This window comes from Cyprinodon tularosa, unplaced genomic scaffold (assembly GCF_016077235.1).
Source record: "Cyprinodon tularosa strain WSP-4 unplaced genomic scaffold, ASM1607723v1 ctg506, whole genome shotgun sequence".
In the NCBI taxonomy this organism is placed as follows: Eukaryota; Metazoa; Chordata; class Actinopteri; order Cyprinodontiformes; family Cyprinodontidae; genus Cyprinodon; species Cyprinodon tularosa.
Window position 1 is genome coordinate 365,568 of NW_024039237.1, and position 22,683 is coordinate 388,250.

At 45.7% G+C, this 22,683-nt stretch overlaps 1 protein-coding gene across 1 annotated transcript in view; it reads right to left on the reverse strand.

The window, feature by feature from the left end:
- Positions 1-244: 244 nt before the first annotated feature.
- The window catches only part of LOC119795249 (alpha-2-macroglobulin-like protein 1), a 50,980-nt gene continuing 28,541 nt past the window's right edge, over positions 245-22,683 (reverse strand). Inside the window, exons 21-35 of the mRNA XM_038303142.1 lie at positions 22,454-22,575; positions 20,671-20,722; positions 20,507-20,590; positions 20,247-20,423; positions 19,393-19,474; positions 13,847-14,003; positions 12,714-12,788; positions 12,331-12,496; positions 11,948-12,144; positions 11,646-11,861; positions 9,104-9,222; positions 8,854-8,995; positions 8,666-8,771; positions 8,543-8,584; positions 245-806 (exon numbers count right to left, since the gene is read on the reverse strand). Of these exons, the coding sequence (XP_038159070.1) occupies positions 8,544-8,584; positions 8,666-8,771; positions 8,854-8,995; positions 9,104-9,222; positions 11,646-11,861; positions 11,948-12,144; positions 12,331-12,496; positions 12,714-12,788; positions 13,847-14,003; positions 19,393-19,474; positions 20,247-20,423; positions 20,507-20,590; positions 20,671-20,722; positions 22,454-22,575 (1,736 nt within the window). The 3' untranslated portion in view covers positions 245-806; position 8,543. The remainder of the gene's footprint in view (positions 807-8,542; positions 8,585-8,665; positions 8,772-8,853; positions 8,996-9,103; positions 9,223-11,645; positions 11,862-11,947; positions 12,145-12,330; positions 12,497-12,713; positions 12,789-13,846; positions 14,004-19,392; positions 19,475-20,246; positions 20,424-20,506; positions 20,591-20,670; positions 20,723-22,453; positions 22,576-22,683) is intronic.

A 22,683-nucleotide genomic window follows, 5' to 3' on the forward strand; every position in this document is an offset into this window, starting at 1 on the left:
TCATCAGTCACCTGCCGTTTCCTCCAAACTGTGACCGTTTGGTTCAGATCTAACTGCCTCTTCTCTCTATCGTGGCCTTTTTGTTCAGCGTTTGTATATTTCTGCCTTACTGAGATAGCTGCCTCCTCACTGAAGCTCCCCACTGTCCCGGCGGAGGGGGGGGCTTGTTTACAGTAAATGCTTGGCTGTCATCCACATGTGCATGAAAGAGTGAAAGAATATTGTATAAAAGAAGAAGTTTCACTTTGTCATTTTAGAACTTTTATTGCATTTAAAATTGTACAGCAGTCACATGAATAAAACTTTTATTTTTTACTGGTACAAGACTTGTGCAGGTACGTGTAAATGAAATAAATCTCCCTGCACCATGAAGACCGGATGCCCCTCCCCTCAGAGGGACGCAATCAGCACCCTGACCACGCCGTGTTCCTGATGTCTGTGTCTCTGTCATGTTTCAATCATGTGGATTTCTGTCAGATCTATTAAAGAAAAACGATTATCAGCAAACGCTCCTCCGCTGTCCGTTATGTCGGGTGGAGGTGGGTCACTGTTCCAGTGTTGAGCAGCGGCGAGGTGCCACCTATTTTTTTTTTTTTTCCTGCTGCATGTGAACGAGAATAAACAGGAAAGAAAAACTGATAATAAAGCTAAAAGTTAAAGAACCTAAAGTTCCCCAAAGTAAAATCAAATCCCAACACCACTTTGAACGGTTTTAAAAACAAAACAATCATCCAAGATGAAGGCCTGGAGGTCTCCCTCCTTCAGCCGTTCCTGGGGGCGGAGTCACACCATGTTGTCGCTGTCACCTGCAGACAAACAAATTATTTGGTTTTAGGGAGATTTAGTCTACAGGGAATAATTAGATTCAAGTAAAAAAAAGCCTAAAAGGAAAGTGGGGAAAAAAGAAAAATTAAGTTTTTTTTTCTGGCAATACTTTGTTCTGCCACTAGAGGTGCTAAAACTACATCAACTAATGTTTTAACCCTTTAGATCAGGAGTCTTCAACATTTTCCAGGCCAAGGACCCAAAACTGATGGAGAGACGGAGCGGGGACACTAATTACATAGATTGCATGAAACTGGTCCTATAGTCACTCTATTATAGATGGAGTAATGTAACTAAAGTAATCCCTCCCTGGGATTATTAAAGTATTTCTGATTCCTGGTTGATGGACAGGTGTTGTGAATGAAACGGTGCCCAGCCTGTTCATTGATGACTGAAAGACATCTTCTGCCTCCATTTATCTGTTCACTACAGTCTGTTGAATTCATGTTAATGTTTATTTAAAGACATTTCAATTAGTGGAAAAAACTGCAGGGGGAATAAAAAATAAAAAAAGTCTAATCCATCAAATTTCAAACCAATAGTGTTATTGGAATCCAGAACAATATCTTGTTGCCTTTGTAACGTTCAAAAAATGTGGATGTTTTGATGGCAAAATGTCAATATAATAAGAAAATCCAACTTGCCCAAATATATTAAGAAAAATAACTATTTCTATCAGAAATTCAGGAAAAATACTATGAGAGTGAAAGAAACACATTTTTTTTGGTCCAACATTACCTTAGAGGCATTAATGCTGATACTGGCCTAAATATAATTGTTAACCAGGTTTATTAACTTTTCAACTAGGTTTTTAAAGCTACAGTGTGTAACTTTTAGCAACATCTAACGTCCAGACTGCAGACCGCAGCAACATGAACATCTCCCCCCAACCGCTTCTCCCCCCCCAACAGTACAGCGAGCGTTACGGGACAAAATGTCTTCCACGACGTCTGCATCACCTACCTTCTCAAGTGACGAGGTTTGTTTACATAGATAATTTTACAGATAGTATTTCATTAGTCTGTGTAGGGTATAGATTTCATGTAGACTTAAAATAATAAATGTACCCGTTATTTTTTCTACATTGTTGTGACATTTTGGCGATCTCGCAATCGCTAGTTTGTTCCCTCCTATGTAATTATAAATAACGAATTCTAAGGCAACGCAAATATTAAGGTTAAGAGGCTGAGCTCGTAGAGGATGATAAATAACATAGTTATGTATAATATATTACATTTCTGACTGTATATCCCTGTAATTATTACACACTGTAGCTTTAACTTTTTTCTTGACTCAACTTTTTTCCAACTTAATTTACATTTTTTAAGCGGTATGCAAGTTATCAAAAATGATAACTTGCCTTATAAAGGCTTAAATGACAAAGTTAAAAGTTCATATTTTTCTCCTCTCAGGGCAGAAAAAGAATCTTGGAAACATTTTTTTTTCTTTGAATTTGACCAATTTGGTTTGATTTCAAATCTATAACAGATCCACCAGCCTGCAATCAAAGAAACTAAATCAGCCGTTTTCCAGAAGAATCCAAAAACTGCAGCAGCCCTTCAACAGAAATCCCAGATTATAATCCAGCTGCAGCTCAAAGTGTGAGAGAACGTCTGTATCTTTAATGGAGCAAACACCAGATGGGGGCGACGTTCATGATGAATCTCAGTGTTTTCTGATCAGCATAAGTCTTATTTACCCTCAGTGATCATGTGATGTTTACTGACCTCTGGAAATAAAAGCTGTTGTGTCACAGTTTTTAATCCACACTGCTTAGGAGGATCCAGGAATTATTTAGCAGGAAAGTCAAACTCTCTTTGCTCCAGGGGCGAATAATTCAACTCTTTATAACCACCACTGATTCATTTCAGCAGAGACAAGTTTTACAAAACAAAATGTTTTTCACGATCTACAGAAAACATTTACGATTCTTCCTACAGCTGCAAAAATCTCAGAATAGTTAGGAAGAATAAAACATCTACTGTTATGATTTTTGAGATAAAGCTATTTGAATGATGCAGCTCATTTTTCTGTCTCCTGCGCTGCTCTGGAACATTTTTTCTATTGGCAGCTCCATTAAGTGCATCTCCAGTGTCAGACGCTCCAGGCAGAGGCGTAGCCAGAACATTTTAATAAGGGTGTCGGGCAATAACCAATGCACACTGAGGGGGGGCCGAAAGCAGAGAGGCACCAGAAACTCGGGCTCAATCCACACTATTGCAACAGGAAAATCAACCAGCAAAACATCCATAGTTTTTAAATAAAGACGGGCTAACATTATCCCTGGCTGCTGCTGACGGGCTAACGGTCGCCCTGGCTGCTGCAGACGGGCTAACGGTCGCCCTGGCTGCTGCAGACGGGCTAACGGTCGCCCTGGCTGCTGCTGACGGGCTAACGGTCGCCCTGGCTGCTGCAGACGGGCTAACGGTCGCCCTGGCTGCTGCAGACGGGCTAACGGTCGCCCTGGCTGCTGCTGACGGGCTAACGGTCGCCCTGGCTGCTGCTGACGGGTAATGGTCGCCCTGGCTGCTGCAGACGGGCTAACGGTCGCCCTGGCTGCTGCAGACGGGCTAACATTATCCCTGGCTGCTGCAGATGGGCTAACGTTATCCCTGGCTGATGCAGACAGGCTAACGGTCGCCCTGGCTGCTGCAGACAGGCTAACGGTCGCCCTGGCTGCTGCTGACGGGCTAACGGTCGCCCTGGCTGCTGCAGACGGGCTAACGTTATCCCTGGCTGCTGCTGACGGGCTAATGGTCGCCCTGGCTGCTGCAGACGGGCTAACGGTCGCCCTGGCTGCTGCAGACGGGCTAACGGTCGCCCTGGCTGCTGCAGACGGGCTAACGGTCGCCCTGGCTGCTGCAGACGGGCTAACATTATCCCTGGCTGCTGCAGATGGGCTAACGTTATCCCTGGCTGATGCAGACAGGCTAACGGTCGCCCTGGCTGCTGCAGACAGGCTAACGGTCGCCCTGGCTGCTGCAGACAGGCTAACGGTCGCCCTGGCTGCTGCTGACGGGCTAACGGTCGCCCTGGCTGCTGCAGACGGGCTAACGTTATCTCTGGCTGCTGCAGACAGGCTAACGGTCGCCCTGGCTGCTGCTGACGGGCTAACGGTCGCCCTGGCTGCTGCAGACGGGCTAACGTTATCCCTGGCTGATGCAGACAGGCTAACGGTCGCCCTGGCTGCTGCAGACAGGCTAACGGTCGCCCTGGCTGCTGCTGACGGGCTAACGGTCGCCCTGGCTGCTGCAGACGGGCTAACGGTCGCCCTGGCTGCTGCTGACGGGCTAACGGTCGCCCTGGCTGCTGCTGACGGGCTAACGGTCGCCCTGGCTGCTGCTGACGGGCTAACGGTCGCCCTGGCTGCTGCAGACGGGCTAACGGTCGCCCTGGCTGCTGCTGACGGGCTAACGGTCGCCCTGGCTGCTGCTGACGGGTAATGGTCGCCCTGGCTGCTGCAGACGGGCTAACGGTCGCCCTGGCTGCTGCAGACGGGCTAACATTATCCCTGGCTGCTGCAGATGGGCTAACGTTATCCCTGGCTGATGCAGACAGGCTAACGGTCGCCCTGGCTGCTGCAGACAGGCTAACGGTCGCCCTGGCTGCTGCTGACGGGCTAACGGTCGCCCTGGCTGCTGCAGACGGGCTAACGTTATCCCTGGCTGCTGCTGACGGGCTAATGGTCGCCCTGGCTGCTGCAGACGGGCTAACGGTCGCCCTGGCTGCTGCAGACGGGCTAACGGTCGCCCTGGCTGCTGCAGACGGGCTAACGGTCGCCCTGGCTGCTGCAGACGGGCTAACATTATCCCTGGCTGCTGCAGATGGGCTAACGTTATCCCTGGCTGATGCAGACAGGCTAACGGTCGCCCTGGCTGCTGCAGACAGGCTAACGGTCGCCCTGGCTGCTGCAGACAGGCTAACGGTCGCCCTGGCTGCTGCTGACGGGCTAACGGTCGCCCTGGCTGCTGCAGACGGGCTAACGTTATCTCTTGCTGCTGCAGACAGGCTAACGGTCGCCCTGGCTGCTGCTGACGGGCTAACGGTCGCCCTGGCTGCTGCAGACGGGCTAACGTTATCCCTGGCTGATGCAGACAGGCTAACGGTCGCCCTGGCTGCTGCAGACAGGCTAACGGTCGCCCTGGCTGCTGCTGACGGGCTAACGGTCGCCCTGGCTGCTGCAGACGGGCTAACGGTCGCCCTGGCTGCTGCAGACGGGCTAACGGTCGCCCTGGCTGCTGCTGACGGGCTAACGGTCGCCCTGGCTGCTGCTGACGGGCTAACGGTCGCCCTGGCTGCTGCTGACGGGCTAACGGTCGCCCTGGCTGCTGCAGACGGGCTAACGGTCGCCCTGGCTGCTGCAGACGGGCTAACGTTATCCCTGGCTGCTGCTGACGGGCTAATGGTCGCCCTGGCTGCTGCAGACGGGCTAACGGTCGCCCTGGCTGCTGCAGACGGGCTAACGGTCGCCCTGGCTGCTGCAGACGGGCTAACGGTCGCCCTGGCTGCTGCAGACGGGCTAACATTATCCCTGGCTGCTGCAGATGGGCTAACGTTATCCCTGGCTGATGCAGACAGGCTAACGGTCGCCCTGGCTGCTGCAGACAGGCTAACGGTCGCCCTGGCTGCTGCAGACAGGCTAACGGTCGCCCTGGCTGCTGCTGACGGGCTAACGGTCGCCCTGGCTGCTGCAGACGGGCTAACGTTATCTCTGGCTGCTGCAGACAGGCTAACGGTCGCCCTGGCTGCTGCTGACGGGCTAACGGTCGCCCTGGCTGCTGCAGACGGGCTAACGTTATCCCTGGCTGATGCAGACAGGCTAACGGTCGCCCTGGCTGCTGCAGACAGGCTAACGGTCGCCCTGGCTGCTGCTGACGGGCTAACGGTCGCCCTGGCTGCTGCAGACGGGCTAACGGTCGCCCTGGCTGCTGCTGACGGGCTAACGGTCGCCCTGGCTGCTGCTGACGGGCTAACGGTCGCCCTGGCTGCTGCTGACGGGCTAACGGTCGCCCTGGCTGCTGCAGACGGGCTAACGGTCGCCCTGGCTGCTGCAGACGGGCTAACGTTATCCCTGGCTGCTGCTGACGGGCTAATGGTCGCCCTGGCTGCTGCAGACGGGCTAACGGTCGCCCTGGCTGCTGCAGACGGGCTAACGGTCGCCCTGGCTGCTGCAGACGGGCTAACGGTCGCCCTGGCTGCTGCAGACGGGCTAACATTATCCCTGGCTGCTGCAGATGGGCTAACGTTATCCCTGGCTGATGCAGACAGGCTAACGGTCGCCCTGGCTGCTGCAGACAGGCTAACGGTCGCCCTGGCTGCTGCAGACAGGCTAACGGTCGCCCTGGCTGCTGCTGACGGGCTAACGGTCGCCCTGGCTGCTGCAGACGGGCTAACGTTATCTCTGGCTGCTGCAGACAGGCTAACGGTCGCCCTGGCTGCTGCTGACGGGCTAACGGTCGCCCTGGCTGCTGCAGACGGGCTAACGTTATCCCTGGCTGATGCAGACAGGCTAACGGTCGCCCTGGCTGCTGCAGACAGGCTAACGGTCGCCCTGGCTGCTGCTGACGGGCTAACGGTCGCCCTGGCTGCTGCAGACGGGCTAACGGTCGCCCTGGCTGCTGCTGACGGGCTAACGGTCGCCCTGGCTGCTGCTGACGGGCTAACGGTCGCCCTGGCTGCTGCAGACGGGCTAACGGTCGCCCTGGCTGCTGCTGACGGGCTAACGGTCGCCCTGGCTGCTGCTGACGGGTAATGGTCGCCCTGGCTGCTGCAGACGGGCTAACGGTCGCCCTGGCTGCTGCAGACGGGCTAACATTATCCCTGGCTGCTGCAGATGGGCTAACGTTATCCCTGGCTGATGCAGACAGGCTAACGGTCGCCCTGGCTGCTGCAGACAGGCTAACGGTCGCCCTGGCTGCTGCTGACGGGCTAACGGTCGCCCTGGCTGCTGCAGACGGGCTAACGTTATCCCTGGCTGCTGCTGACGGGCTAATGGTCGCCCTGGCTGCTGCAGACGGGCTAACGGTCGCCCTGGCTGCTGCAGACGGGCTAACGGTCGCCCTGGCTGCTGCAGACGGGCTAACGGTCGCCCTGGCTGCTGCAGACGGGCTAACATTATCCCTGGCTGCTGCAGATGGGCTAACGTTATCCCTGGCTGATGCAGACAGGCTAACGGTCGCCCTGGCTGCTGCAGACAGGCTAACGGTCGCCCTGGCTGCTGCAGACAGGCTAACGGTCGCCCTGGCTGCTGCAGACAGGCTAACGGTCGCCCTGGCTGCTGCTGACGGGCTAACGGTCGCCCTGGCTGCTGCAGACGGGCTAACGTTATCTCTTGCTGCTGCAGACAGGCTAACGGTCGCCCTGGCTGCTGCTGACGGGCTAACGGTCGCCCTGGCTGCTGCAGACGGGCTAACGTTATCCCTGGCTGATGCAGACAGGCTAACGGTCGCCCTGGCTGCTGCAGACAGGCTAACGGTCGCCCTGGCTGCTGCTGACGGGCTAACGGTCGCCCTGGCTGCTGCAGACGGGCTAACGGTCGCCCTGGCTGCTGCAGACGGGCTAACGGTCGCCCTGGCTGCTGCTGACGGGCTAACGGTCGCCCTGGCTGCTGCTGACGGGCTAACGGTCGCCCTGGCTGCTGCTGACGGGCTAACGGTCGCCCTGGCTGCTGCAGACGGGCTAACGGTTGCCCTGGCTGCTGCTGACGGGCTAACGGTCGCCCTGGCTGCTGCAGACGGGCTAACGGCCGCCCTGGCTGCTGCAGACGGGCTAACGGTCGCCCTGGCTGCTGCAGACGGGCTAACGTTGGCCCTGGCTGCTGCAGACGGGCTAACGGTCGCCCTGGCTGCTGCTGACGGGCTAACCGTCGCCCTGGCTGCTGCAGACGGGCTAACGGTCGCCCTGGCTGCTGTTAGCCTAAGAGCGTCGCTGGTCGCTGCGGTCCTCTCAACACCTTTTTTTTTTAAATGATGCGCTAAATCAGTAAATGGGAGCTTAAAAGTACAATGTTCTCGCCTCAAATGATCTTAAAATATACTTTTATAGAACAGCAACAACAGAAAAGAGAGCTTTTAATTTTTAGTGAAATACTTTTACATCGTGTTTGTAAAAAGGAGGGCTACCGCAGGTCATTCATCCCTGCTGCCATCAGACTACAATGAGTCACTACAACGGCAATAAATTATGCAATGTATAATGTGCAAGTACTATTTTATTCCCTGTGCAATAACTATATAAATAAATATAAATGCAAACACCCTGTGCAACAAACCCGGAATAATGATCCACTGGATGCACTGTGCACCTTTTACTTCCTTTGACACATTCTTTTTCTTTGACTATTTGAGCTGATATAACGAGTACATTTCTCCACTGTGAGATCAATAAAGTGAATCCCTCAATCAATAAAGCAGTGCATGCTGGGACAGCTGTCAGTCTCAAGAATGGACAAGTCTGCTCTGATGCATGCTGGGTAAAGATGGAGGGGCGAGAGCAACATCCAGGGACTGTGTCTGTTCTTGGTCTTATGTTCATATAGAGAAACGGACCCTATTTAGGAGCAGCTTTCAGGAAACTGAGAGCTAACAGAATGCTAACAAGGTCACAAACAGCGCTGATCTTTAAGAATCAGACAGTCTACTGTGTTTTTCTTTCATATGGAAATGGTTCCCCTCAGATCTTTGCACAGAAAGAGCAAAAAACGCTGAGGAACTCTTACTTTAAGCACAGGGGGATGTGTAGTCAGTGGCAGCCTGGTCAGCTGAAACAAGAGAGAAACATCAGTGTGTAACGAGAACGATGAAACGATTGACGTGCTGACTGCTTATCGCTGAGGTCTTACTGGGCTGGTAGTAGTCATAGACTTTAATCACAGCTGGTTTCAGGTTCCCGACACGCTGATCTTCCTCCAGAACCACCTTGAACATCTGTATTTCATCCCTTTTCAGCTGCGATTACAAACAACATTCAGACAATTATTTTCTGAGCAGCTACAGGAAGGTGGAGTCACACAACCTCCGGGACACCTACCCCATCCAGGTAGATGTCGATAAATCCGTTGTCTATGTCCACACGCTTCGCTGAACTGAGGGAGCTCTGCTCCACAACATATCCAGACAGCAGCTTAATGTTGAGGACGACCATGTTGGTTTCCGCTCTCCTGCCCTGGTACCTGCAGGAAGAGACATAAAGCAATTCCAAGCTCGCTGCTTTTCGGTTTCAAACAGAGACAGATAATCCTGCTGAAGTTAACCCCCACCCCCATCAGCAGCGGCAGTACCTGACGCTGACAGAGAGTTGGAGCTTCGGCCGCTTGAGATCACAGTAGGCATCCACTCTCTTAGTGATGCTGAAGGCAGAGAAGTCGTCAGGAGGAGGGATGTTGTAGTGCAAGGAGATCTGCAGAGACACAAAAGCAGTCTTACTCAGAGAATTGCTGAAGTTTTCTCACCCCTGAGTGTCTTTAGACCTTCTAACGAAACCACCGTTTGTTCTATTGGGATTATAGTAAAACCGAAGGAAATAAACGTTTTTCGCTTTTCTAAAAGAAAAGTGAACATCAACTTGGACATTTTTGCCAGAAAGTGTTTTTTAGATAAAGGCTTTGAATAGGCCATTCTAAAATTCTAAACCATTCTATATTTTGGTTCCCTGCCTTCCGCTCCACTAGGGGGCATCATACTTTGTTAAATACAAAACCAGAAGTGGTTCGATCAAAATCGGAAGGAACATTCCTGTTTTTTAGGGCTTAATTCGGATTACTTTAACATTAGTCTAACTGATCCCTGAAATCTGCTGCTGATTTTTTTTCTTACTCTCTTCGTCCATTTACATGAAAAAAAAATGAAACAATGATAACAGATGTTACAAAAGTTTAAATGTAAACAAAACAAAACTTGTGAGAAATCAAAGCAGAAATTATCAATGGAAAGCGGGTGGGTGGAGCAGCAACGCGTGCAGCTAACCATCTCTCGATGTCTGCTAAATGCACCAACGAATCGGCAGAGCTCACTCTGATATGCTGCCCAAGGTGGTTGATGATGCTGAAAACTGTGAATAACTCAGAAATGCTGTTTTTAATCATCTGAGGTTTCAGAGTTTTATTTTCTGTCCATCAGAAGCTTATTAGCACTATGCTAGCAAAGAACAATATGATTTCAGATTGATGCTAAATGCTAATGTGTTCAGGGATACTTCCTGTTGGATCATAAGGTCTGTGACTGAAATCCTCCATAACCTTGAGTTTTAAATACTGACGTGTGATTTGTAAAGATTTAAATTTGTGTTTATTTGACTAAAGGATTTATTTTTCTATTTGACATTTTGTAATTCACTAGTTTATAAACAACCACTATAACAATTACCCCATTTCCACTACCCTTGCAAAACCGATCCATGCCGAGCCCGGGCCGAGCTCGGATCAGTTAACCAGGGCGAGCTCGGTTCTGACGACCGTTTACACATCACGCTATCGCAGTTCCTCGCCTCCTAGTGACGATCTGCGGTATTACTGCCAGTATTGAAGGAGGAAATCAAGCAGTTGGTGGCAGTAATGCACCAAAAGTTGTTTGCCAACCGCCATAAAACACAAGAAGAAGAAGACGAAGAAGGAGGGAATCAAGCAAATCAAAATGGCGGCGCCCGTCAGATTTAGAAAGTTATGCTTGATTATTATTGCTGTACTTCGGTGTTATTATTTAAAATGCCATTATTTAAAATGTTGCGTGGAGAAGATTTAGATTGTTGTTTATAGTTGTTGTTCTTCTTCTGTTTTGTGTTGGTTGGCAAGCAACTTCGGATGGGCATTACCGCCAACTACTGGAATGAATGAATGAGAACCGAGCCAAGGGAAAAACCGAGCCGAGCCCACCTCTGGAACTGGTCTGCAGTTAGCTCGGTTCGGTTGTGTCTAGCTCAGTTCAGTTCAGTTTGCTTTCCATTTACACACGATAAGTTATCTCAGTTACTGAGCTCGGACCGGTCTCTGCACCGTTTTTCAAGGGTAGTGTAAATGGTGTAAATAACTATGCTTTGTAACTCTAGCATAGCTCTAACTTTAGCGTTTGAACCTGTAGCACAGGGCTAATTTTAACGGTTGTAACTCTAGCGTGGGCGCTGAATTTAGCAGTTGTAACTCTAGCGTAGGGCTAATTTTAGTGGTTTTAACTCTAGTGTGGGGCTAAATTTAGCAGTTGTAATTCTAGTGTAGCTCTAACTTTAGCGGTTGTAAATCTAGCGTGGGGCTAAATTTAGTTGTTTTAACTCTAGCGTGGGGCTAAATTTAGCAGTTGTAACTGTAGTGTAGCTCTAACTTAAGCGGTTGTAAATCTAGCACAGGGCTAATTTTAGTGGTCGTAAATTTGGCAGTTGTAACTGTGGCATAGGGCTAATTTTAGTGGTTTTAACTCTAGCGTGGGGCTTAATTTAGCAGTTGTAACTCTAGTGTAGCTCAAACTTTAGTGTTTGTAAATCTAGCGTGGGGCTAAATTTAGCAGTTCAAACTGTAGCGCAGGGGTAATTTTAGTGGTTTTAACTCTAGCGTGGGGCTAAATTTAGCAGTTGTAACTCTAGTGTAGCTCTAACTTTAGCGGTTGTAAATCTAGCGTGGGGCTAAATTTAGCAGTTGTAACTGTAGCGTAGGTCTAATTTTAGTGGTTTTAACTCTAGCGCAGCTCTAACTTTTGCTGTTATAACACGAGCGCAGCTCTATCTTTAGCAGTTATAATTCTAGCGTAGCCCAAACTTTAGCGACGGTGGTCCTAAGGTCCACCTCAGCCTGTCAGCCTGCTCTGCGCTCCTCAGTGACCACCTGCTGCAGGTACCTGAGTCAAAACGCAGCTCTGTCCCTCGGCTCTGACGGTGTACTCTCCAGGGATCTTGCTCAGCTCCTCTTGCTGCAACAGCAGCCTGTTGCTCTGGCTCACAGTGAACTCCTTCCTCGGGCCTCCCACAGTCGTCACCGTCACTTTAGTGATTCCCTGTGGACTGTAGGTGGCGGCGGCGTACTTGGCCAGGGCCTGGAGGGCCACCACTGTGTCCTGTAAAGCAGAGCGGGTTTGGTCTCAGCTCTGGTTCCTTGAAGAACCTGGTTTCTCAGTAGCTGATGGATAGAAGCATGTGGTACCTGTGTGGAGGAGAAACCGCCGTACGGGTTCTGCTGTTGAGCGAGCCAGCGGATGATCCCTGAGGCGTAATCCAAACCAAAACCATTCAGTGGGGGAGAAGTGAGCAGGGCCAGCAGCACGTAGGAGGTCATCTCCACTGCTATAGAATCCATGCCGTTGACAGACGATTCAACTCTCTCCCAGTGAATGGTACCACCTGCCAATCAGGATACAGGAGTCATGACAGCAGGACCAAGCATATCTCAGTGAGGAAGATCACAGAAGGCCCACATAGTGACACCGTATCAGAATCCTGGCCATTAAAGCAGTTTAACCTTCATTAGTTTAAGATTCTACCTCCTACATTAGAAAAAAAGCTGGCGTTCTGTCGCTGCTCTCTTACCTTCCTTCTTGGCCTTCAGGTCCAGAATGCTAATCAGTTTGCTCCTCGTCTCCTGATCTCCAGCCAGGCTGAAGGTGTACGACATCAGGGCCGTGGTGTACAGGTTGTCGAAGCCTTTGACCACGGCATCCTTTAGACAACCCAGGCCCTTCTGCACCACGGGGTCCTGAGGCAAAGGAACCAAACATAAAGGCACCATGAGGCCCTCTTCTCTTGACAGCTTACTGAGACAATTACACCTAAAGTTCCAGTAAACTAAAAAAATAAGTTTCTTTCAACCTCACCTTCTCCAAATGCCTCACTAAACTAGTTTGAGAATAAAATCAACATGAAGTGGAGGCACAGAAAGGACTAAATGTGGAGCCGAGGGCAGTCTGACTCACCGTGGATCCTCCATTCAGCTCCAGCAGGGCAGCAACAATGTAAGCCGTCAGCGACACCTCGTCACTCACCCCTCCCTGTGGAAACCACATGGACAGCATGAGGACAGGCCTTGTGTCCCTCTGTGATGTCCCACTCTGGGACATATTAAGGAAAGAAGCAGTGTTTTTTCTGTCATGGCTGCTATCAGCTCACTGTTGTGTAGAAAGTGTTACTTCTGAACCAGAAGCAGATAGAAATAGAAGCTTCCAGACAGTTTTCTTTCAGTTTTTTGTTTTGGTAGAACAGGAAACTCAAACAGCAGTAATTAATTAATCTAAAATCCTGGGACGTCCTTATAAGTCCGTGAGGCAGACACCCTGTCTACTTTTAAGGCTAGGCTTAAAACTTTCCTTTTTGATAAAGCTTCTAGTTAGAGTGGCTCAGGTTATCCTGAGCTATCTCTATAGTTCTGCTGCTATAGGCTTAGACTGCTGGAGGACATAGGGACCCCTTTTTCATCATTCTGCTTCATTCTATCTCTATTCCCCCACTCTGCAGAATCTGTTAGTTCAATCTCTAACGTTCTGCTCTCTCTGCTTTTTCTCATAGTAGCTTCATCTGGTCTGTTCCTGTTTGGCTGTGACTCCATCCTGGAGAGAAATATCAGCTGTGCTGCTGCCATCAACACCTTTGTTTCTAGATGTTGGAGCTTGGCCTGTTTTCCAGTGTAGTCCTGTTTCTCTGACTGTGACTAACTGGATGTGCTCTCTTCATCCTCTGACATGGGAGCTGGCTCGGAGCTCGTCTGCCTGGCTGTGTGTTTCCTGGACGGGGCCGCCTGTGGAGCTGGTTGACAGTTGCCTTTTGTATCTATGCTTCTTTTTCTATCTCTGCTTCTGTCTCCTTGAACCCCAGTCGGCCTCAGCAGATGGCCGCTCACACTGAACCTGGTTCTGCGGCTTTTTCACAGCTAAAAAAATCAGAACACCGGGAAAACAACGCAACCAGTGTCAGTGGAACATGGCTGCTGCAGCAGCAGCATCTTTCACTCTGAAGCCGTCAAAATGTCTTTAAGTCTTTTCTAGCTGTGCTCAGACAGAGGTAAAGTCATCGAGGAACCAGGGACGAAGAAAAGGATCTTAAACCCTCCTACCTTCATGCTGTTGTGGAAGAGCTTCCCAACAGACATAAAACAGCCATCCTCGTTCTGCAGGCCGTACAGCCAGGTCCTGATGTCTTCTATCTGCTGCGGGTCAACGTAGATGTAATCTCTGGCGCCGCCAAATGACTTCATCACAAAAGCAGTAAGCCTGGAGAAACAAAAGAGCATCAGTCAGATCATGTGGGCCCTGAGAACGGCCCCAGCAGATCAGAGGCCCCTGAAACTCACATCCCATGAGAAAGGGGACGCTTCTGCACGGGGCTAAGCTGTTGTTCTGACTCTTTAAAATGAGTTCAAATCATTCTGGTTCAAAGTTTCTCTCCATTGTTCTTCAGCCTGAACGCCATGTTCATCCTAACAGTTTAACCGGAATTGATTCCTTGGTTTGTTGAGGATTTTCTGCAGTCTTTCCAGATTCAGGATTGTACTGCAGGATCAAAACGTCAAAAACTGATAGGAAATGAAGTAAAAATCTCTTTAAATAAATCTATCTCCTCTACGTTGAAGAAGTCCCTCTCCCACTGGGTGAAAACCCCGTTTAAATCTGGGAACAATGGGTTTTTAGTGGCGGTGGGAACAGCTCACGTGGGTCAATCAACACGGCAAACGACCCGCGTTAAAATCGCCTCGGACCCCAGAATCTGGTAGATCCGCTAAAATTACGCGTCACCATTGAACTGAACTTTCTGCAAAATAAAACTAAATAGAAAGGAACTTGTTTTTACAAAATGTTTACAAGAATGGCCAGGACGCTGCGCCAGGAAACTGCAAAAAATAGAAATATCAATAAGTAATTTTTTCTTACGATAAGTGCATTTTTCTTGAAGTGAAGTGAGGGGTAAGTGAGACATTAAACCAATGGAACAAGACAATTTACACTTAAAATAAGAGAAGAAAAACAATTGAATTGTCTTATTTCAAGTGCATTTCTAGTGCAGTAAAATATACTCATTCAATTCCCAAATCCTCTTATTAACCTCCTCAAATTAATGGTAAATACACTTAATTTCAGCATTTTTTTGCAGTGTAAAGATAACATTCAGGACCATAAACGGTTGATTTAGACAGTATAGATGTGCAAATATGTGTTTAGCTTCATGGAAATCTGGTTTGAAATATTTAAACTGGCGATGTTTTTCTGATGCTGGTTACTGTAGACAGACCCTGCACTGGAAAAAATATCTAGAAATAAGGAAAAATGTCTTAAATTAAGAGTATTTACCCTTAGGTAAATGAAATAGTTTGCCTTATTTTTACTGTTAAAATAAGACAATTAGATAAAATGCACTTGAAATAAGACAATGCAATTATGTTTTCTCTTTTTAAGTGTAAATTATCTTTTCTTATTGGCAAAATGTCTTTTTTTACTTCCTCAATCCAAGAACAAATTTACTTATTTGGTTTGAAATCTGGTTTAAATTATTTGGAAACTAGCAATGTTTGATGCTGGTTATTGTAGACAGACCCTGTGCTGCCTTTTGGAGCCTACACTGCAAAACATAGAAATCTCAATAAGTCATTTTTTTATTAAAATAAGTACATTTTTTCTTGAATTGAGGAATTAACTGAGACACTTTTCCAATGGAACAAGACAATTTACATTTAAAATAAGAAAACACAATTGCATTGTTTTATTTCAAGTGAATCATATCTAATTTAAAGTAAAATATCTTATTTAAAGTAAAAAAACGAATTCCGACTAACAAAAAGACAAAAAACTGCTGGCTACACTACTGCACTGGAAAAAATTTAAATCTAGATAAGCAATTTTTTTCTTAAATTAAGTGCATTTATTCTTGGATTGAGGAGGAAAAAAGAGAAATTTTGTCAATGGAACAAGACAACTTCCGCTTAAAATCAGACAACACAATTGCGATGTCTTATTTCAAGTGCAAATTATCTAATTATCTAATTTTAAGAGTAAAAATACTCATTCCACTGGCAAAGTATCTAATTTACCTACTAAAATTAAGGGAAAATACACTTAATTTAGGTAATTTTAACTTATTTCTAGATGGTTTTTCCAGTGTGGCTGCCAGTAAGAAGGCCATCACAAGGAAATGGATGAAACCAGACCCACCCACTATTGAAATTGTTTACCAGATTTATGTGATGGAGAGGATCTGCTTTTCCCTCCAATTAGAAAAAGAAAAATATTATAAGATTCGGTCCAAATGGACTGAGTATGTGAAACCAATTAGATCCGACATCATTTGATTGTTCTTCTGAAATATGTCTAGCCCTCGTATTTCTTTGTGTTTTTTAATATTCGAGGTGGTGAAATCCCCATTACTGTTTAATTCTGTTTATTTTGTTAACTTTATAATTAAGTTAGTGATATTCTGCAAAAAATACCAGAAAGGCAACATGGACTAAACTTAAATGGATGAAGCTGTGATTACTGATGTGATGGAAATCTGTCTTTCTAAATAAAAAAAATAAATAAATAATTCCATCAGCAAATCATCGTTTTTACCTTCTCAAATGAAAGCTAAATACACCTAATTTAGGATTTTTTTTTACTTATTTCTAGATAATTTTTGCAGTGTAGAATAAATTCAAACGGCGAGTTGATGATGAGTAGAAGTAGGACTGAAACTCGCCGCCGCGTTCAGGAACCCTGATCTGCTTTGCAATGCGTCACTGCAGCTAAAAGCTTTAGGCCCAGTTTCTCCCAAATTCAAGAAAAGAGAACCCCCCCCCAGGAACAAACACCCCCACATTCACCGACTGCCAAGCTGCCCAGCCCCCTTTCTGCTAAATCCCCCCCGGGCAGCTGCTGCTTTAAGCCCATTAAATGAAAATATTGTGGTTTTCCGGAACCTTCCTAATAAAACTAATGTATCAGTATACTTGCTTTTGGCAGCAGTGTGTGTTTGCTGGTGTTGGGGGGGGGGGGGGTCCTCCCACTGTGTCTGCATTGCATTTTTTTGTTCTCTTGTCACATGAAGCCAGAGATATGAGAAGCGAACCTTTGGGATAAATGTTTTAAATGCTTCTCGAATGATGCAACTTCAGTCTAACACCGGTTTGAGCTCCATGTTTCCACCCCAAATAAAAAAGAGAGGTAAAAAAAAAAATAAAAAATCAGAGACACGAGACGGATTTACTCAATAAAACCATGTTTACTCATCTTAAACGTATTCAGAGCATGGATGGGAAAGCGTGGATTTATCACCATAAGTGATGGTCGTGCTGTGTTGGTGTCGGTGTTGCATTAAATATTGGAGCCTCATGTTAGTTTAACCCTTTACAGGACGCTCAGTGAAATACTTTGAAAATCCAAATTTCAAGCCAATAGTCTTAATGGAATCCAGGACCAGACCTTATTACTTTTGTAACATTAAAAAAATATGGATATTTTGATGGTAAAAATTAATGTTAATGTACAAAGCAAAAAATTTAAATCTAAGTAAGTTTATTTTTCTTAAAATAAGAGCATTTTTTTCTTGTATTAAGCAGGTAAATGATACACTTTGCTAATGGAATAAGGCAATTTACATTTAAAATCGTAGGGACTTTACACAAGTGAATAGAGTGGATGTGATTGGTCGATTATCAAGGGGGCGGGATGTTTGTGGTGGAAAGTTCACAGGCAGGTTTGGTTGTGGCCGCTGTAGGTACCAGATTGACTCGGGCTGCCAGATTGACTCGGGGGCCTGCGCCTTTTGATGACGTCACAATACATAATTGTTTTAACGTTTGCACAATTGCGCAAAACATTTTGATTGGTCTGGACAGCTTACTAAAGTAATTATAGCGGGGTGTAGGTTTTATTCGAAAGCGGGATTGCGGTTTGTAAACGGACAATTTTACGAAGAAATTCTCCATGGTCGCTGCGCCTCCCGATGACGTCACCGAATTCGCCATGGGTCTTGCGCCTCCCGATGACGTCACATTATGGCAACGCCACTCAAACAAACTACATTGAGCCCGCGGTCTGCATTTGTAACGAGAATAAATTCAGGAGAATGAAGCTAAAGGGATACAAAAAATAAACTTGTAATATTACAAAAACAAAAATACTACGAATACAAAGTATATTCAGAGATTAAAGTCCCTCTGATACTGTTTAAGTGACTGAGAAACTGCAGATTTGCCACATTTAAGATGGCGGACGCTCTGACGCATCTCAGCATAGGCAGATCCCGCCCAATGACGCGTCTACGTCATATAATGTCTGTGGCAGTGCCAAACGATAACCGTTTATTGGCTAAATAAAATAGATTTGTGACAAATAGAGACCGCGGGCGCAATGTAGTTTGCTTGAGTGGAGTTGCCATATCGTTACGAGTGGCGTTGCCATATAGTGACGGGCGGAGTTGCCATATTATGACGTCATCAAAAGGCGCAGGCCCCCGAGTCAATCTGGTACCTACACCGGTTTGTCGGAAGCATCTTGCTAACCAGTTAGCATCTTAGTGCTAGCAGGTTCCCAATGGGAAATTCCATTGGGACCAAGTAGCACTAAATTGGTGACATGCAAGAGGAGGAGAGTTTAGTGTCGGAGGTCGTGGATGAGTCTCCTCCGTCATCCATTTTTTATTTAGAGGAGGAAAGCGGGGACGAAGATGTTGTGGAAGAGGACGCCAGGGCGGCAGAAGCTTGGTTTGGTGTAGAAGACTTCCAGCCGTACATGTTTGAGCCCTTGCCTCGCAACGCTGCCAGTTCTGTTATATCCGTTGCGTATATTAGCTGCGACATATAAAGCAAGATTCTATGACCGAAAAAATTTGATTGACAGATGACCGTTGATATGATTGGCTGACTTTAGGTGTTCAGGCTGACGTAGAACTAACTGGCCTGCAGAAGATAATAGGAAAAATCCCCCACAGATTTTAAGACAGGATTTCTTTTAAATAGAAATTTTCTAACTTTTGGGACAATATGGTCTGATAAAGAGAACATTTCTATACAAGTTTAAGCCAGAATTATTTGACATTTAAATATGATTTCCCTACGACTTCACTGCAAAAAATCTAAATCTAGATAAGTCAGTTTTTCTTAAAATAAGTGCATTTTTTCTTGACTTGAGGAGGTAAAAGAGACATTTTGCCAATGGAACAAGACAATTTACACTTAAAATAAGAAAACACAATTGGGTTGTCTTATTTCAAGTGCATATTATCTAAGTATCTTATTTTAAGAGTAAAATTACTCATTCCATTGGCAAACTATCTCGTTTACCTACTCAAATTAAGGGTGAATACACTTAATTTAAGACATTTTTACTTATTTCTAGATGTTTTTGCAGTGTTTAAAATAAGAAAAAAACTATTGTAGTCTCTTATTTCAAATGAATAATATATCATTATCTTATTTTATACTTATTTTAAGAGTAAAAATGCTCATTACAACGGCAGATTATCTTATTTACCTGCTCAAATTAAATACAATTAATTTAAAAAAGTTTTACTCATCGTTTTTGCAGTGTAATAACAATCCATGCAAGTGATGAAAACTGCTAACTGGCCTATAAAGGGTTAAATCATTTATCTTTAGTCGCAGCCTAAAAAGAGCTGCTGATTGTTACTGACCAGGTGTTTCCAGAGGGGTCGCTGTTCCCGAAGGCGCTGTAGGAGCTGTCGTCACGCTTGTAGTTCAGCTGCCTCTGATATCCTGCAACAAAGACAGAGAGCAGCAGCTCTTCAAACAGCTCCTTCTCCCGCCCCACTGGACAATGATGGAGTTTTTCTTTGGTTCTGAAGCTCCCCGGAGCCTCGGACCTCAAAGCTCCCATCGTTTGCCACGCTCCAACCTCTAATTCATCCTTTTTATACTGACAAAATAAAGATGAGCAACACTGAATTCTCACACTTTTCAGAGATTTTTCTGTGTTTATAGACAGAAAAGGAAAAGTTGTGTTTCTGCAGTCATCTATACTGCACCAGAAAAAATCAAAAACTAGATAAGTCATTATTTCTTAAAATAAGCGCATTTGTTCTTGAATTGAAGAGTTAAAAACGACATTTTGCCAATAGATCAAGACAATTTAGATTTAGAATGAGAAAACAAAATTGCATGCACTGCAAAAATGACCTAGAAAAAAGTAAACATTTCTTAGATTAAGTGTATTTACCCTTAATTTTAGTAGTTAATTAAGATGATTTGCCAATGGAATGAGTCTTTTTATTCTTAAAATAAGATAATTAGATACTATGCACTTGAAATAAGACAATGCAATTGTTTTTTCTTATTTGAAATGTAAATTGTCTTGTTCCATTGGAAAATGTCTCTTTTAACTCCTCAATTCAAGAGCAAAAGCACTTATTTTAAGAAAAAATGACTTGGATTTTTTTCCAGTGTTGCAGCGTAATTAAACATCTAATGAGGATTAATGAAGGCTGTGGTTCCATCGAGCAGAGTAGAGGAATTCAGGAAGACTTCTCACCGCTCTCCAGGAAGTGCTTGGCCTTCTGCAGGATGGCGTCGGTCAGCTGGCCGGAGCTTTTCAGGTAGTTCAGGATAAAGATGTTTGGAGCGAACAGCAACATGTTCTGCTCCCCGCAGCCGTACGGCATGGCCAGCAGCTTATCCAGGTTCTGCAGGGCCCGGCCCATCAGGTCACCTGCAGGAGGGGGGGTCTGATGTCATTACCGTGGCCAACGTGAGCCTGCAGGCGTGGCAGTGCTTCGTCACTTCATCACCTACCCAGGACAGAAACGGTGGCTCTGGCCGACCCGGCCACGAACCTAGCAGGCAGCAGCAGAGAGATCTTCCTTTCCACCGGACCATCTGGGAGCAGATGTTAAAAAATAAACACAGATTAGTCGAAAGGTTTCTCCAATGAGACCATCATGCTTTGAGGCGCTGACCTGCAGGACACAGCAGGGCGTTGTGGCTCTTCATCTGAGGGGTTCCTTCAGCCTGACAGAGACAGGAGAGAACAGCGATTACCCAGAACCTTGGAGTGAAAATAAAGCAAACTGTATCTGCATGAAGAGTGAAGAGCATAAAAATGTAGAAATAAAGCAGATTCCAGGCCTGCGGAATTTAGGAGAAGGAAAGATGGCCGACAGCTCCACCAAACAAATCACTGAATAAGTAAAAATCTGAAACCTTCTCATCTAACATCACATTGCAGAATACTGTATAAATATAGGAAAACAAAGCTTTATTATTTTCACTGAGTGTCTATGAGCATTTAGAGGAAAACGTGATTTAGATTATTGAATAAACTTTTCTTGTGCATTGGAAAAAATCTAAGTAATTTTTTCTTGAATTGAGGAGGTAAATGAAACACTGCAAATGAAATAAGACAATTTACATTTAAAATTAAAATAAAAAAACTAGTGCATTGTCTTATTTCAAGTGCATATTATCTAATGATCTTATTTTAGAGAAAAAACACTCATTCTATTGGCAAATCATCTTATTTACCTGCTCAAATGAAGAGTAACTACACCTAATGTAAGAAATGTTGACTTATTTCTAGATCATTTTTGGAGTGTAGACTTCTAACGCTGGAAGAATGGATTCAATGACCGCCTTTAAAGGAAAAGTCCGGTCATACACTGGAAAAAATCGAAATCTAAATTAGTCATGTTTTCTTAAAAAATGTGTATTTGATCTTGGATTGAGGAGGTAAAAGACACATTTTTCCAAAGGAACAAGACAATTTACATTTAAAATAAGAAAACACAATTGCATTGTCTTATTTCAAGTGTATTTTATCTAATTAACTTATTTAAAGAGTAAAAATACTCATTCCATTGGCAAACTATCTCATTTACCTACTGAAATTAAGGGTAAATACACCTAATTTAAGAAAATGTCACTTATTTGTAGATCGTTTTTCCAGTGTATCCTCAATTCAAACTTCTGAAAGTACTTTAAATATGAAATTATTAAGCCTTTTAATTCAGAGTAATTTTCATGTGAATGTGCTTTACTGGAGGCATCCATGTTTGTCAAAGAACACTACTGCCACGTACTGGTTAGTGACATTGTCACGGTGCGGTATCGGCTGTTGATCAAGTCCCAGTGCTGTATCTGGTGTTTGTCACAACGCGCTATTATCCAAATCATCTTGAAAACATTCTTCTTCCAAATGTTGGCTACATATTACGGGTTTTTTCTCTGGCCAGAAGTTCGATGGCAAATCCTCCCTCTTCAAGTTGGCGATCCAACGACCAACCCGTCCGTGGAGGATCAGGAATCAGAAAGGTGGAATAACTCTTTATTTTCACTTTTACCCGATGTATTCCAGCATCCAGCTGCCATGCACGTGGGCATTGTCAGTTTCACTATAGCTCTGGTGAATTTCAATGGTGAAGTCCTCTGGAAATCTTCAATAATTGTTGTTGATTGCAGATGTGTCTAGTAGTTCCCATTGATTTTGCTTGTAAAGCGGGGAGAATGGCGCTAGGCTTACCAAACCGTGACGTCACTGCCGGATTATTTTTAAAACATTTTTAATGATTAAGGCTAAATTCATTAAATCACTGCAAACGTATTAGTTTTAGGTATAAATAATTATCCTTTGATTATTCCCTGCTGACCGGACTTTTCCTTTAGTTCTTGTTTTATCATTTAATTCCTGTTTTTTTTTTTTTACTCCATTGTTGAACAGGAAAGGAAGCTTTGACTTTCACTGACCTCCACCAGCAGAGTTTGGATCACCGTGTCGATCCGGCCAGCTTTTGGCACCGTGGTCACCTCATTGCCACACAGAGCGAGGTTCCTCAGGGCCTCAGCGCTGACCGTCAGGTTCACAGCGCCTGTGTACACAGACACACACAGACAGACGCAGGGGGGGGGTTAATCGATTCCCACCTGTCAGCGGTGTGTACAGAGGAAAGACGGCTTCCCATCTGCTCCTCCAACCG